The following is a 16,389-nucleotide window of genomic DNA, read 5'->3' as shown; positions in this document are numbered from 1 at the left end:
TGTTTTGGACAGAAGCTGATGTAAGGCTTGTGGAGATTGGCACAACTCAGAGCAGAATCCACAGGTCCTTGACAGGGTTTTAATGTATTGTAAGTTAAATTTTTAAAATTATTCTCTCCTTGGAAGGTCATTTAATGATGTACAATAGAAGAGAGGTCTAACTCTGTACAATGTTCCTGCGACAGGATACAGTTATGTAATTCTGGATTAAATCATATCTGACTACAGTTCCCTCTCAGGTGGAGGTTCCTTGAAGTCTTAAAGGGTCAGTTCACCAAATTAAAAAAAAAAAAAAAACATACACCGATGAACCAAAACATTATGGCCACCTGCCTAAAAAGCTGTTACTCCTCCACATGCCACCAATACAGCTCTGCTACTGCCTGCGGAGACATGGACTCTGCAAGACCTCTGAAGGGATCCTGTGGTATCTTGCACCAAGACGTTAGCAGCAGATGTCCAACAGGACTTAAAGGATGGAGCCGCCATGGGTCAGAGTTGTTCCAGCACATCCACCACCACCCTGTCTCTGGTTTGTGGTTTGTCCCTCCTCGACCACTGTCTCTAGGTATTCACCAACTCTGAACGGGAGCCCCTCATGAGCTGGCCATAATGATCAGGTCCTTGTTAAAGTAGCTCAGGTCTTTACACCTGCACATTTCTCCTGCATCCAACACGTTGACAACGAGGCCCAACTGTTCTCTTACTGTCTAGTATTTCCCAGACCCTGACATGCACTGTTGTTATGAAATAATCAGCATTATTCATTTCATCTGTGAGTCGTCATAATGTTTTGGCTCATCACGGTTTTTTTCTCACTTACTTCATTTGGAATGTAGCAAAGCAGTTAGAGAGTACTGCTGCCGCCCAATACAACAGAGGTCAATAGAATTTTTCTTGGTGGTGCAAAGCATTGAACATTCAGCACAATTATCTGTGCACCTGTTACTCTGGATAATTCATGGAAGACTTTGTCAACTTCTTTCATTGGGACTATTTCTTCGTATGAGAGTAGTTCCAAATAAAACTTAAAAAAAGAGGTTGCCACAAAATGTTTTAATATTATTTTTTAATGCTATGAACAACACTATTTAAATTCCATTCAACTCCAATGATTTGGGTTGGAAGCAGAAATCTCAGAGACATATCTAAAAACCTAAAATATCAAAATAATACTAAAATAAACCTAAAATAATCACTATTTAAAACATTATACTTTGTTTATTTAATCAGGACATAACCAAAGTGTTAAAACAAAACTTTTTGCTGTTTTGCCAGGGTTTGTGTACTGGACTATTATTTTATGCAAACACCTTATTTTATGAGAACTGCCTAAACTAATAGTTTTAAACTGATGGCATACAGATGGGTGACATATTAAAGGAAAAACCTGAACAATGAGTGGTGAAAGAGGATAAATGCCCCCATCCATAGAGCATTAGGGGTTTGAGGAGTATGAAAATGATGTGAATCATATGCTATGGCTTTTGCAGTCACCAGATCTCAACCCAACTGAACATCAATGGGAGATTTTGGACTGGCGTGTTAGACAGAGCTCTCCACCACCACCATCAAAACACCAAATTAGGGAATACCTTTTAGAAAAATGGTGTTCCATCCCATGACTTGTAGAATCTATGCCAAGGTGCATTGTAGCTGTTCTGGCAGCTTGGCAACACCTTACTTAGACACTTTTTGTTGGTTTTTCCTTTAATTTGTAACCTGTCCTTATTCCAGAAGTCCCCTATGGAAATCACATATTCATTCTGTTTGGACTCTCCGAGACCCCCAGGTGTAAAACATGGTTAAATACAATGACATTTTATCTTCTTTGTATCTGTGATTGGCATCACTAAATCACCCAAATCCCAAAACAATTTGGATTTCTATTATTTGAATGCCAACAAAACAAAGGACTAAAGGTGGTCCAGTTATTGATCAGTTTGGAGGTTTCAGACATGCAAAAGGTTTGTGGCTATCTGATCTAACCTTTTCCAAAAATGTGATACAGAAGTTCCCTAAAGTGGTGTATTGTGGTGATTTTCTTTGTGGGGATTAGAAATATCAATAGCTGCCAGAGGCAACAAAGGTGACTCGCATAGAGCTAATGCATTTAAAGAAATATGCCTTCTGAATCAGATGTGGCAGCAAATCTGTTCAGCTTCATGATGGTATGGCTGAGATTCCTGTATGCAGTTCCTGCTCTTTGGTCTGACTCATGAATCATCTCTCTTTTATCCCAGCAGCCCTATTACTCAGATACAGTGGGTCTCTATAACTGCCTCCACATCATCACTTATAGACTGATATACAGTCCTGTATGTTCTCTGGCACTGCGCCTTTCACCTCACGAACAGACACTACGATGCCGACCTCACAAGAGTTATCAATTATAGATAGAGTCTGCAACCTTGGGTATCACAGGAGTATTAAAGATGGAAAAATGCCATGAAGAATGATACAGGCAATCTAAAGTCAGCCGCTGAGCCCTGCAGTCTCTCTGTCTCCATCAACAACATTACAGGATTATTCATTCTGTGGGGAATGATTAAGTTTCTGTTCACGGAAACTAATACCCAGAACGCATTTTCCCTCTCTCCGTACAGTAAACCTGTTGTACAGTGGGTCAGCAGCACTGAGTCTACACTGCTGTACAGTCGGCGCGCTTCTGCTCTGAGCGCCTGAACGCAGGTTTGATTGTGGCGCACAGAGCCGTTGCTGTTTGGCAGAGCAAAAAAAAAAAAAAAAATCTCCTAATCCAACGTACTTTGATGCACTTTCTTCCCGCGAAACCCCTGCGGATATAACCTTGAGTGGATTTACGTTACTGTGCGATAAATAAAACGCAGGTCTCTTGACGTGCGCAGTTAAGACAGGACATTGGTTTTACATCCTCCCTAAAAATTGATTATTTTTTAGATACGGACACCAACTTGATTTTTCCATTATAGTATGGTATTTTCTCTCAATCCAGATGGTAAGAACCTCTCCAAGTGGATCAAATTTGGATCGCTTCAGACTGCAAGTGCCCACTTTACCAAATCCCACTACCGCCCTTTAACCGATTCCCCTCGCCAAGCCACGTTTCTGGAGACAAAAAGCCACCCCTACAATCTCCATGCCACTTGTCAGCTGAGGGGGAGCGAGTGAACAGCGCCTGGTTGTTCACGTCCAATCACACCCAAACGCACACACCAACAAAGAAAGAAAAAGCCAGACAAAACTGCAACAAGACAAGCAGTCTTGAATTGTGCCATAGAAAAGACTATTTCAAGACAGTGTACTCCTGCTGGACGATTTACGCCTTCACACGACACAAGTGTCAATTATTTATCAGCTGCGTTACTGTAGAGTCTGAATAAATCGATTTGTCAACATGCCAGGAGGCTGCCAGACAAGGTTCCATACCATCAGTATACACATAGCCAGCCACACACACACACACACACACACACACACACACACACACACACACACACACACACACACACACACACATTCGAGAGGAGAGAGATCCTACCTGGTTGGAACATACTTTGGAAATAAAAGATGACCAAAATAAAGGATCCCAAACAAGTGGCAAACACCATCCGGCATATTCTGCTCATCCTCATTAGTTCGCTCAGAGTCTGTTTCATGGCGGGGCGGAGAGGCTGGATGGTGCTGCTCGCTTTGAGGCGGAATGAGGGCCGGTTTGTTGGAAGCTCCGGGGCTCTGCTGGTAGCTACTGATGAGGACTGTACGCCGGTCAACGAGCTGAAAGCATCCAACACGGAGCGTACCACTGCTGTGCTGCACAAGGGGGGGAGGTAGGGTCGGCGTGACGCCACCCCGCTCGGAATAAATGAGCGCGTCCAGATGTGCGCTTCTAGAGAGCATCAAATTAAACCCATTTCATTTCCATTAGGAGAACACTACAGGGATACAAAAATGCCTTTAAAAGATACACAGCCATACACAAAAATGATTCCTTTTGTACTCACAAAATCTTTTCAAATCGTAGAAACATACAGTGGGGAACTACATTACACTGTCCTGGTTTAGCCTATATTGTAAACTGCTGCTTTTATTATTTTCATTATTACTAGTATGGAAGTAAGAACAACTTTATTTGTATACAGTGGAACTTTTAAAAAACAGTGTTTTAGTAATAAAAGTACTTTGTAGAATCTACTTGTATAAGTCAAGAGCAGATTCAGCCATGGTGGAAAGTAACTAAGTACATTTACTTAGATTAAGTTTTGAAGTAACACACTTGTGCCTTACTTGAGTACAGTGGCAGAAGTATTTACCATTTTCGCAAAACAACAATGCAAAAGTTCCCCAAATTGCAAATCTGGATTCGAGGTTTCACTAAATAAAGTTACCAAAATCAATTAAAGGGGAGCCGAAACAGTCAAATCTGCGCAAAAATCGTTGTTTAATACGCAAACTTTCAGTCAGAGACCCTTCTTCAAGGCATGTACAACAAATGATTGCAGCAGTATAAAAGGCTGAGAGAACATCACTTGATTAAATCAGGATTTACACTATTGAGAAATTATGAAAATTACAACAGTTCCTTACTTTTTCCCTATAAGAGGCAAAACACATAATCCAAATAAGTAAATGAAAAGTATAAAAGTTTTATCAGAAAAGTGTACTAAAAGTTCCTACAGTGCGTTCAGAAAGTATTCAGACCCCTTAACTTTTTTCACATTTTCTTATGTTGCAGCCATATGCTAAAACCATTTAAATTCATTTTCACCTAATCAATCTACACTCAATTACCCATGATGACAAAGCAAAAACAGGATTTTAGAATTTTTTGCAAATTTATTAAAAAGAAAAAAGTGAAATATCACATTGACATAAGTACACAGACCCTTTGCTATGACACTTGAAATTAGAAAAATTAACTCAGGTGCCTCCCATATCTCTTGATCATCATTGAGATGTTTCTACACCTTTATTGAAGGTGTAGAAACATCTCAATGATGTGGTAACATCCTGTGGTAAATTAAATTGTTTGGACATGATTTGGAAAGGCACACACCTGTCTATATAAGGTCTCACAGCTGACAATGTATATCAGAGCAAAACCCAAACCATACGGTTGAAGGAACTTCCTGCAGAGCTCAGAAACAGGATTGTGTTGAGGCACAGATCTGGACAAGGCTACAAAAAAAAATGTCTGCTGTATTGAAGGTTACCAAGAGCACAATGGCCTCAATAATTCTTAAATGGAAATAATTGTAGTTGGACATTTAGTTAAATTATAGCAGTATTAGTCTAAAAGAAAATATAATAATTTTATCAACCCAAAAGTCTCTGTTTTAGTTTAAGTTTTCTTCCCAGTCTGACAAAATTGAATGAGTATTGCTTCATTTACCTGTTCAACATACAACTCCAGTACCACCTAGTGGTACAAGAGCACATACTGCACAAAGGTCAGATGAAACCGCTAAACACTGTCCAAAAAAAGCAGGCCGTCATAGATGGACTTCTATGCAACATCTTAACCTTGCCGTGAGACCAGCACAAAGTCATAGAAGATGCTTTGATTTGATCAAATTGTGCTCTAAAGGTATTTTCTAGCACACGCCAAAAGAGAGTCCTGTGCATCCCTTTTTCTACTGAGGATATATATCTTACTTACACAAGCAGGTCTGACAGAGAGAGAATCAGAAGTTAGTCTGCACAATAACCTCAGAAAATGTTCATCTAATTGTTGTGCTGTAATGTACACAATACACGATGCACAGCAGTACACGCATTAACATGGAGTGGATGGGAAACTCTCGACTCGTTACAAGCAGCAACACACCACGAAAATTGAAGTCGCAATTGACATTTTTTTTTGCTTTAACTTATCAGTATGAAGTAAATGGTGATTGGACAATGTAATGGCTAAAGAATAATGAAACAATCAAAGTTGAGATTTGTTCCCTATAAGCCTCGCTTTCAGTATGCAATTATGTCTGTCACCGGGTACAAAATCTCCTGGGAAAATGAAGGTTCGATTTATGGCAAAAAATAAGTCCGTCTGCAATTGCGCAACCAACGCAGGAAGAGGACAGCGCTTTTGTTTTCCCTGGTAGCTATCGGTAACTTTCCCCAGCTAGCGGAAATGGCGATTGGTGGAAGAAATGCAGTAACTGTGGAAACTCTCCCCGGCAAAAAAAAGAGTAGGCAAAGAAGGTGAAGAGGGAGAGACCGAGATAAAACAAGAGTAAACCTCGGACGGGTATTCACTCAATGAAGAGAGCTCTGAGACTTGAAAGTAGTGTTCATTTTTTTCAGCTATTTTTAAATTGGTCTTTGTCTTGGTCTTGTTTCAAATGTCCTTGTTAGATTTTATCATATTTATTCAACGTCATCCTGCTTTTTTAGTCAAGTTTTAGTTGACTATAAGTCTGGGCATTTTAGTCTTATATTTGTCAAAGTAAACCATATTTAGTCTAATTTTAGTCAATGACAACTGTTGACATTTTCATCTTTTTAATCATCAGATTATACTGAACATTTCAATCAATCTAAGTAGCTAAAACCAATCATTTTTGGTAATTTCAATCAAACTTATTTCAGATTAGGTTTTACCATATCAATATCTTTTGAAAAACACAGGTAGAATCACTACCGCATTACCAGTCGGCTTGCTATAGCTTAAAAATAAGCTACCACAATTTCTTTGTGGTGAGCCTTAATGTGTCCTTTCATGTTTGTGGTATTCTTACCAGCTATTTTATGGCCCCATTGCTTCCTTTCTGATAAAGCAATGCTTTTGTTTTGTTTTTTCTCAGCTTCGTAACGAAAATGTGCCAAATATCACCTTGTTTCTTTCTGCCAAGCCCTGTTGTTTTCATTGTTAACTACTGGTAAGTTACTCAGAGTTCTCACTGTGCTCCATCCTGTGCTCACTGTGTGCAGCTGGCTGGTGAAGTACTGATATGGCACACGCAGCACAGAAAACAGAACTGCTGCATTGAAAAAAGGCACAAAAAAAACCCCCAAAAAACCAGTCTGTCATATTTCTCTTCTCTTTTTAGTTAACAAAGATACAGAGTGGTTTTAGTAACGTTTTTAATTTTTTAAACTCCATTTTAGTCTTGTCTTTTTTCGTCAATGGCATTGAATGTTGACACAGTCACAGTTAGTGGTTAATGATATCGGTGCTGTCTCGTCTTAGTCATGAAAAAAAGGTTGTTGACAAACATATTTAGTTATAGTTTTCATTAACAAAATCAACACTAGGTTAAAAACCACATTCATTTGGCATCATTTCAACTAGATCGGAAAGTACCAAAATCTGCCTACTTATTAATACAACTGGGAGTTTATCATAACACTGAAAATGGAAAGTTATTCAGTCTTTGTGTTGGCGGCACCAACAGTAATATCACTTGGAAACAATAGTGAGAGAAAAGTTGTTTGTTTCCACTTTAAAATTACTGACTTGTTGTACACTCACAGATGTACAGTGCAAATGCAGAATGTAGAGCTGAGGTAGCAGGGGAAACTTAGCAGGTCAGCTGCATGCTTTTAAGAAATAGCTGCACTCCGGTCCCTGCATTCATTTGTATGAGACACTTCATTTAATGATTCACATGAATACTCAACATTGGTTTTAAGATGGTTGCTATGCTTGGAGGTGCTGAATCAGAGAGAATATATAAGAGGAAAAACAAACAAGAGAGTGCATCAGGAACTCTGAGATAATATCTCAATAAAGACAACACATGCGTCAATAAAAGTGAGAGCATTTGCAGATAAACACTATTAAATTGGGTAATTTCATAAACCCTGTCTATTTCATTACTTGCAGTTCAGGATGTAAACCTCCTGAGACTTGTGCCATAGTAATAAAAACACAGTAAAAGCCTGAGCTTTTTCTCCATGCCAATGCATCAAATCCCAGAGTCTTATCACTCTCCTGGAGCCTTTAAAAACTCTTCTATATTAAAGCTTAAAGAGGCTTTGAAAGGCACAACATTACGGAGCATCTTATCCTTGTTAAAGTTGAGAGCAATAAAAATGCATCAGTGGGATTGTAAAAGCAACACAGACACAAATACATACAAAACAAGAAGTGTTCTTGCAGCAGAGCATCAGTCCTCACCTGCCTGTCCATCAGGCTTCAGGTGAAGACATCATTGGAATACCATCCTGCCACCTGCCACCGTTCCAGGTATGTCAGGTGTCAGCATGCCTAGGTCTGTGCCTTTGCCTGCTGCCGGGCTTACAACACATCTGACCCCGATGCCAATCCTGCAGGTGTTGAGCCCAAAGGGTGGTGGCTCCGTGTAGTTTTTTTAAGGTTCCATTGGGGGGTGTAGTTTCCCTGTTATGAATGAAGGGTTACAACTCCTTCCTGGTTGATTCATACTGGGTCTGTGAGTCGCCCTTAGTCTGGCCCCTCCCCTCAGACCAATTTGCCATGGGAGACCCTACCAGGTGCTATTGCTCCCAACAACACAGTTCTCAGGGTTACCGGGATACACAAACTCCTCCACCATGCTCAGGTGGCGATTCTCAGAGCATTACTCCAAAATGTTTTTATTACAAATGAATCAAATGACTATGTAATTGAAAAAGGGGTCAAACACAGTGATGAATAAGCAAAGAATGATCACCCACTGCAGTTTCCCTTAGTTCTACTGTTTTAATGTCTTTAACCTCACTGTTTTTGTTTTGCGGCCCACAATAACACTCTCATCAACACCATTTCCAGCAGCAGAAGGTAGATGTTGTCATTTAAAAAACTCAGATAGAGCCAATGTACACTAGCAGCAAACAGCAGACAGACACAGGTAGAAACTAATTGGTGAACATAGTGGATAATTCAAACAACTGACCTTCATCAGGTGGACAAAATTCACTTTCCTTTTAGCTCTGTCTCCACCAACTCCTCAGAAAAATATCTATCTCTTTAGCTGCTACATGCTCCACTATGTTCACCAACAGTCTGCTGTTTGCAGGTAGTGGACAGCAACTTTATTAGAGCTTTCTTAGATTCTTGCTGCATCTGGAAACAGTGTTGACGAGAAGAATTATATCCGTAAAACCAAAACAATGAGCTCTGAAAAATGCTAAAACACTACAGAGGGACTGAAGGGGACGATAATTCTCTTTTGGTTTATCAATACCACCGACTCATTACACAGTCATTTGATTCATTCATTTGAATCTGCTGCTCTGGCACTGACCCCAAACAGTGAAGCTTTTTTAAGGTCTTAACCTGGTAATTTCTCAAAACTGAGCTCTCAGTACAGTACCTCAAAACAGGTATGTGTGTCGAGGCATCAAAAAGGTGACAATGAATCAATAACATTGCTGGGGGAAAAAAATCAACTGGTGTCAAAAGCAGGCAGCCATTTTGTGCCTTAATAGCATCCAACCACAGCTTTTTTTATGACATAGTGAGGAAAAAGGAACAAAACCTGGACGGATATCTCCAGCACTCGCGCCCATGACATGGAAACCAACCACAAGCTCCTGTATAATGTATGTAAAGCAGTGCTGCAGAAGGTGCATCAAAGGAAGAGCTTTACGTTCTTGATGTTTTAGTGAGTAGTACCAATGTCCTGTCAGACTTGAAATGCGAGTCAGACTTGTCAAAGTTCTGTCTGCTTGGAACCTCATATACTTGAAGTCAGAACTGCCAATATCACATCCAAACTAAGCCCCACCTCTTTAATGTGCGATTCCTCATAGTCATGTCTAACTGTGTCCCAAATCCCAAATGTGTGAGTCCAAGTCCAAGTTGACTCAGAGTAGCTTGATTTGAGTTCTGGAGTTGCAAAGTTCATGTCCAAGTCATGACCCAGTTCCTCTGTTCTCAAATGTGAGCCCAAATCTAAGTCACCAAGGTCCTGCCCAAATCCTAGTTACTCAGTGAAAGTCAGGCTGAATCAAGTCCCAAATCCTAAATTCTCAATTTTGTACCTGGTTACAAGTACTTAATATCCATACAAGTCTAGCTCCCATGCCGGAGCCATGCTCATGATGTCTGAATCGGGTACAAGTTCTTCAGTGTGAGTCAAAGTCACCACGGCCTTGTTCATTACGTGTACAAATTAATCTGCAAGCCTGAGTCAGTAAGATGATATCTTAATCGAGCTCCAGTACATGTCTGAGTCCTAGTCACCATCATGTCTATTGAGTTCTCAAGCTTGAATGTAAACTTGAGTCACCAGGGTATTGTCAGGAGTTTCAGTTCCGCAAGGCATGAGTCAGAGTCACCACCTTCATGTTGGAATAGGGTCTCAGTTACTCAGTGTGAGTCAGAGTTAAAAAATTACGAGTTTCTCACAAAAACGAAAACAAATGATTAAACATTAAAATCTAGTTTAGTGGTCATGATGGCTGCAGTGGATTTCAATCAGGATTATAATCTGCAGACAGGGTACTTTTCCCTAAGGAAAAGTAAAAAAAACTCTTTTCCTAAAGGAAATTAAAAACAAAAAAATCTCTATTTTATAGCTGAGGTGTTGCATATCACACTTCCGAATACATGTGTGAGGACCTTTAGTTTGTTAGGACATTACTGTAGCTACAAAGTTGCTGCATTAGATGTTTACTATTGGCTATGATTAGATACTGATACCTAAGCATACGCAATTCTGAGCAATATAATATTTTTCCATAGATGTTAAAATATATGAATTAATACATTTCTACAATGTAAAGAAAACTTAAAGTAGGTGAGCACTTTAGCAGATAACACTGTAACGGCTGAACAGAGAGAGGCAGGGGGGGACAAAAAAACACAAATACCTCTCTCAGTTTTACTTATAATTTATGGTGATGCCAGTTTTGCTCTTCATTATAGAAATAATGTGTTTGTTGGGGACTACTAATCCACATTTGGTGCTCTAGGGAGTATCTGGGTCAGCAAGATGGTGTATGCAGAATTAAGTCAAAATAAACTACAGTGTATGTGTTCAGGGTGATGAAGGAGCATGTCACCCAGTGCAACAGTGTGACTCACTGATGTGTTTTTAATAGTTTTTGAACAACAATGGAGCTCTATGGCACAGGAGAATAAGATATATCAGGCTTTGATACACACACAGTACTTATAAGTAGGAGACATTAAGTGTTGTTTTGGGTCTGCACATGGAATTTGTTAACTATAAAATAGTATAGAATATCACCAGCCTTATTCTGTAAGTAGCCTCAAATATTTCACATCACATATACAGTATAATACACACAGTACAAGTCTTTATCTGATTGTTCTAACCCTTCACTGAAGCTATATAACATTTAAACGGGGATAAATTTTCAATTTTCTTTTATAACTACAAAATATGACTGAAGTGCAACATCTAGCACTAGCACACAATATCTACCTGTTATTCAATTTGACATACTGTATTTGGTATCTTTGGAAACACATGATTCTGTACTACAACTTAAAAAAATAATCTTTTGAGGTTTTGATCTATAAGTCATGTAGTGAAGGACATTAAAGGGTCTGTGGACAGTGGTGGAAGAAATACTCAGATCCTTTACAAAGTACCAGTTCCACAATTTAAAAATACCCCATTCCAAATGAAACTCCTGTATTTAAAAGTGCATTTTAAGTAGAGGTACAGAAGTATTATCAGCGAAATGTACTTAAAACTGTAAGTACTCATTCTGCAAAAACTTTCCCTGTGACTGATAAATTATTATGTATTACATTATTTGATTCTTAACACCGATGCATTTTTTTTACAACTACTAGATAGGTAGTTTAGTCCAGTGGTTCCCAATCTAGGGCTTCAGGCGTCCTCCAGTGTGTCACCAGATAAATCTGAGGGGTCCTGAGATGGCTTAATGTGGCTAGAAAGTGGAGAAAGCAATGTACTGTGACACACAGTTTCTGGACTTTTCTTTTTTACCTCATTGGGCCTCGAAGCACTGTCTTAGAGGTTTAGAGGGGAGATGTCTGTTTTTGATGGATCTGTTAACTCACTGACATCTGAAACATGACAAGGGGCCCCGACTAGACACTGCTTATTTTCAAGCTAAAAATGTTAGAGACCACTGGTTTCATTTCGAACTCTGCAAAGTAGAAGTATAAAGCAGCATAAATGGAAATACCCAAGTAAAGTACAAGTACCTCAAAATTGTACAATACTTGAATAAATTTAGTTGAGTGCATGTACACTGAGCTTAGGTGAATTCTATTTGGAAAGTGACAAAAATCAGTTCAATTGCAAAAATTATTGCGGGAAAATTTTGGATGACTAACCTTTACGTCACCATTTCTAGCTTCTTGTACTATGCTACTTTTGCAATATTTCTATCATAATCCTTATATAATAGGTTTAAATCTTTGACATACCTGAAGTGACATTCTTACTGCAAGTTTCAGTCTGCTCCACCTAACACAGACACAAGCAGACAACATTAAAAAATGAGATGTCCAGTGTTTACTCATATAAATGATACTGTCTCTGTCCTTATCTGTGCCTGTACCATAATGAGTGAACAGTGATAAAAGAAGTCCACTTCACCAATGATCATGTGGTGTTTTCTATTCTTTGCTATTTTTCTGATCAAAGCCTGGGAGCAGCTCAGTTTGCAGCATGACGGTGACTGGCAGTCCGAGGCCAAACAGGAATCAGGCACACTCCAACCCCTCTGCAGACTCACCTACTACCAAGGTCCAACCTGGGGTGTGAGGCAGGCAGAGGAGGGGGATAGAGGAAAGGGTCTTCAGAAGTGATGTTCAGTGCATTATAGGAGTTTTGTGATGCAGTTTATTTCTATGTACACAGTTGCCTTCATTCAAGCACATGCGAAATCTGATGCTGGCACTGGTTTGCCTGGTTGGGCATTACACTATATCACCAGGTATGCTGAGATACTGAGGTCTGTCTCCTGTGTCTCCCTCTCATTCATGCCTGTTACCTAATGGAACAAAACCAGAAAAAGCACAGTTTACACTGCTGCTGAAAGTGTCCCAGATGGTGAAAGCAAAGCATGCGATATTCGGGGAGAGGTTCTAGGTTGCTACTGACATTCATACATATTTCTATTAACAACTTTGGCCACTGAGTTAATCTTAACCAAATAGATTAGTTGTGCCTCTCCACCAAAAACCAACCACTACAGTGACTGCTGAGGCAAATGGGCAAGTGCATTAAGATGCAGTTCGTCTAATTGCTACTAGATGCTGGCACCAAAATATCTCCATGTGTATCGTCGTGACTTGTTAATCTCCCAAATTCTCTCTACAAAAAAAAAAGCCAACAACTTTTTTCACACACAAAGTTCAGGTCTCAGTACTTCTTTTGGCTTTCTTTAATGTATGTCCTATCAAACAAATGTAGAAACTTTCAATTAATCTTCTCACAATTGATTTCCTGCCCCTTGACACTTTCCACATTCCAACACCTCTGCTATTAACTTGGTGACTTATGACTACAAAAGATGGCCAGCACTACGAAAAATAAAACCCAAGTTGAAATGAATTGTAGTTTTCTTTTAAATCCCTCTCATCCCCATACCTTTGTCCACATAAGCATTGACTGCCTCCAAACAAATGGAAAGAGCCAGACAATTGGTGAAGTCAAATTTCAAGATTCAAAATCACCCACTTTTTGTAACCACTGATCACTTTTTCCATCATAGACCTGATTCTGAAGTGCTGTGAACAATCACCATTACAGTGTTTACCTTCACTGTGTGGTGCCACCATCTCTCCACCAGTGTTGAGGTAAAAGACTCCACAGCACTTTAGCTCCAAACTGTGAGACTTCACCTGCTCCTGCACAGCCTTAACCAGCTCACTCTATCCACAAAACACTGAAATGAAGCAAAAATGCAACACTTGTGTACACTTGTGTTCCACAAAATTGCTTGTATTTGATTTTGTTGTGTTCTTAATTATTTTGCTTTTGTAATGAAACAATTTTTTTCAATTCCTGCATTAAAAGCTATGAATTGTAATTGTTTATTATAACTGAATTAGAGAAGTATTTGGTCACACTATTCATTTTAACAAACAAAAGACGTATCATGACTTACTAACTTACCCTCTTGTTTGAACATCCAGCCATATTTGTAAAAGTCTGGAAAAGCTCTTCCTAGTAATGTTGCCTGTTGTAGAAATTTCCTGATGCAGTCCATGACTCGACCAGTTCTGGAGGAAAAGACGAGAAAAGAAAAGAAAAGAAAAGAAAGAACAACTGGAAAGATAATAAACTTTAAAAGACTTTCAAATTCTTAAAAAAAAATCACTGTCACACGTTAAGCAAAAATATTACTGGAAGAGAAGAGGAGAGACTTTTTGACTTTTAACGCAACTTATAGTACTTTATACCACATTGTAAAAAATTTCCATTCCCATCATCATTTAGTTCAAAATACACTGGTAAGCTGAAACAATAAATTCTTAATCATCATTACTGCAGCTTCATCAAAATCATTTACAAAAAAACACTCCCTGTCTCTCTCTCTCACACACACACACAAAAAATATGTTTTTACTTCTTTTTTGCTATTTTCTTGTTCTTTTTGTCTGTTTTTATCTGTCTGACTTTTAACCTTTGGATTTAGTTACTAATAATCGGGAAATTTAAATATGAATCCAAATTGTTGTATATGTGTTAATGCTTTGTGTCCAAACGCCCTCCCGACATCCACGATCTTCTGAGACCCAACTCTCTTTGGAAATGACCTGTCTATTTCCTGTCATCCTGTCAGATTAGACCGGGCGGGCCACCACAGTCTAGGTAATTAATGGGAAACACCTCATGTCATTTTGGTTTGCGTAGTGTGGTTACTGTTGCTAGTGCTAGCACCAGCAGCCCTCTTTCCTTGCAGACTAAGTCCATATGCCTGTGCAGACTGTGCTGACACATTGCTCCGGTCGAGTGTTAATATGCCAGTTTATTCTGACACAGCCTACGTAACACCTTAATCCCCTTTTTTAGATCAAAATACTGCTAAACTGCATTGGTTTAATGTAATGGCTTCTGACCCAATTTCCTCATTGCTTATTTAAAGCATGGGCACTACCGTGGGGAGCGGGCTGCTGCGTAAAATTTTAGATGCAACAGTTAACTGGCCTTATACATTAATAAATATATTAATAATTAGTTTAACCAACTAGTATTTCTGGTGCCGACTAGCGGGGGTAGCAACACTTAATCATTTAGTCGACTAATCATGCACATCCCTAATCACTACCACAGACTCCTTTCACAGTAAACACTGTCATGATACTTTGTAATTATAAAATCTTCAATTAAAGCAGCTTTAAAATTCCAGTATACGTTGATGTAGACCATGTCAAAATGCCTCAATGACGGGGTGACACACAGTAAATAATAAAAGAGAGAGGCTTTCTACATCTACACTCTAAGACAGACTTTGGGGCATTGACAACCGTCGTGTGGTGTTAGACTTGGAGGCAAAGACACACAAAATCAAAAACCACAGCCACACTCACTGAAGAATTTGGCTCCTGTGCTCTCTCTGACTGTAGGCTAGATGTGGATGGCACTGAGTGATGTTTGCTGACAGGTGGTTTTAGAATACCAATACTTAGGTTTTTGGATGGCAGCTGTAATTTTTTTTATGTCAAAATTGAAGATCTATAATTTTTAATAACCGCTAATTGCAAAGAAGTTTTGTTTTGTTTTTGTTTCCTGCCAGGATAGGAAGACTCAAACTTCAACAGAATTTAGACTGAATTTAGACTTTAGAAGACTTTAGACTTTAGAAGTTGCCATTAAAACTTTCGATTATAAAAATAAAAATCAAATAAAATCCAATAGAATAACTGAGGAATCCAATAGAATAACTGACAAAAATCACTTCATCTTAATAGCCTCCGACTGAGAAACTACTATAAATAAACAAGCATATTGAAAAGGTGCAAAAACTACATCATACCCATCACGCTGATGTATGGCACTGAATTGCTGACATTGGGCTTTTAATGAGAAATGTTTCATTATATTGTGTACTGACCAGAGTCTGACAAAAACACAAAGGCTAAATTATAAATATTTATTGGGTATATTAAGTAAACTTGTACTCCTCTCCTGGAGACTTACACTAACCCTAACCATAACCTCTGACCCAAAAAATTTGATTTTTCCCAAATGGGGGCACGGCTTTTTGTTCCCAATTGGACAAGCTGTCCCCAATTACATGGTCTTTAATCTGAAATTTGTCCCCAAAAGTAGCCTATGACAGACAGACAGACAGACACACACACACACACACACAGTAACCTACAGTGATCCTCAGTACTCCAGCTTTCTGTCTGCTGGCATGTGCCTTCTCTCTGCGCGGCGCTTCAGGTAGGAAGCTAGAAGAGATGCCTTCATATGCTGCCAGAAATGTGGATATTATAAGAATTCCAAGCGAAGTTCTTCTGACAGAGCAAATATAGGCTTTCCACAG

At 39.1% G+C, this 16,389-nt stretch overlaps 1 protein-coding gene and 1 long non-coding RNA gene across 3 annotated transcripts in view; both read right to left on the bottom strand.

Moving 5' to 3' along the window:
- chst11 (carbohydrate (chondroitin 4) sulfotransferase 11) overlaps positions 1–3,747 on the bottom strand; it is a 92,212-nt gene extending 88,465 nt beyond the window's left edge. Inside the window, exon 1 of one of the 2 annotated variants that reach the window (XR_005709317.1) lies at positions 3,521–3,633. Coding sequence is in view for 1 of the 2 variants with exons in the window: in XM_040151600.1 (XP_040007534.1) it covers positions 3,521–3,638 (118 nt within the window). In the remaining variant the exon portion in view is untranslated. Of the gene's footprint in view, positions 1–3,520 lie in introns of both variants that reach the window. The other variant, XM_040151600.1, reaches the window with a different exon arrangement.
- A 9,959-nt stretch (positions 3,748–13,706) lies between these two features.
- LOC120802603 lies at positions 13,707–16,305 on the bottom strand. The gene is made up of 3 exons (XR_005709247.1): positions 16,222–16,305; positions 14,010–14,116; positions 13,707–13,779 (listed from the first exon to the last, which is right to left on the bottom strand). It is a non-coding gene; the product is annotated as an uncharacterized LOC120802603 (long non-coding RNA).
- Positions 16,306–16,389: the final 84 nt, after the last annotated feature.

Source organism: Xiphias gladius, chromosome 2 (genome assembly GCF_016859285.1).
Source record: "Xiphias gladius isolate SHS-SW01 ecotype Sanya breed wild chromosome 2, ASM1685928v1, whole genome shotgun sequence".
NCBI lineage: Eukaryota > Metazoa > Chordata > Actinopteri > Istiophoriformes > Xiphiidae > Xiphias > Xiphias gladius.
Note: the sequence above shows the minus strand (reverse complement) of the source record. Positions and strands in the feature narration are given on the sequence as shown.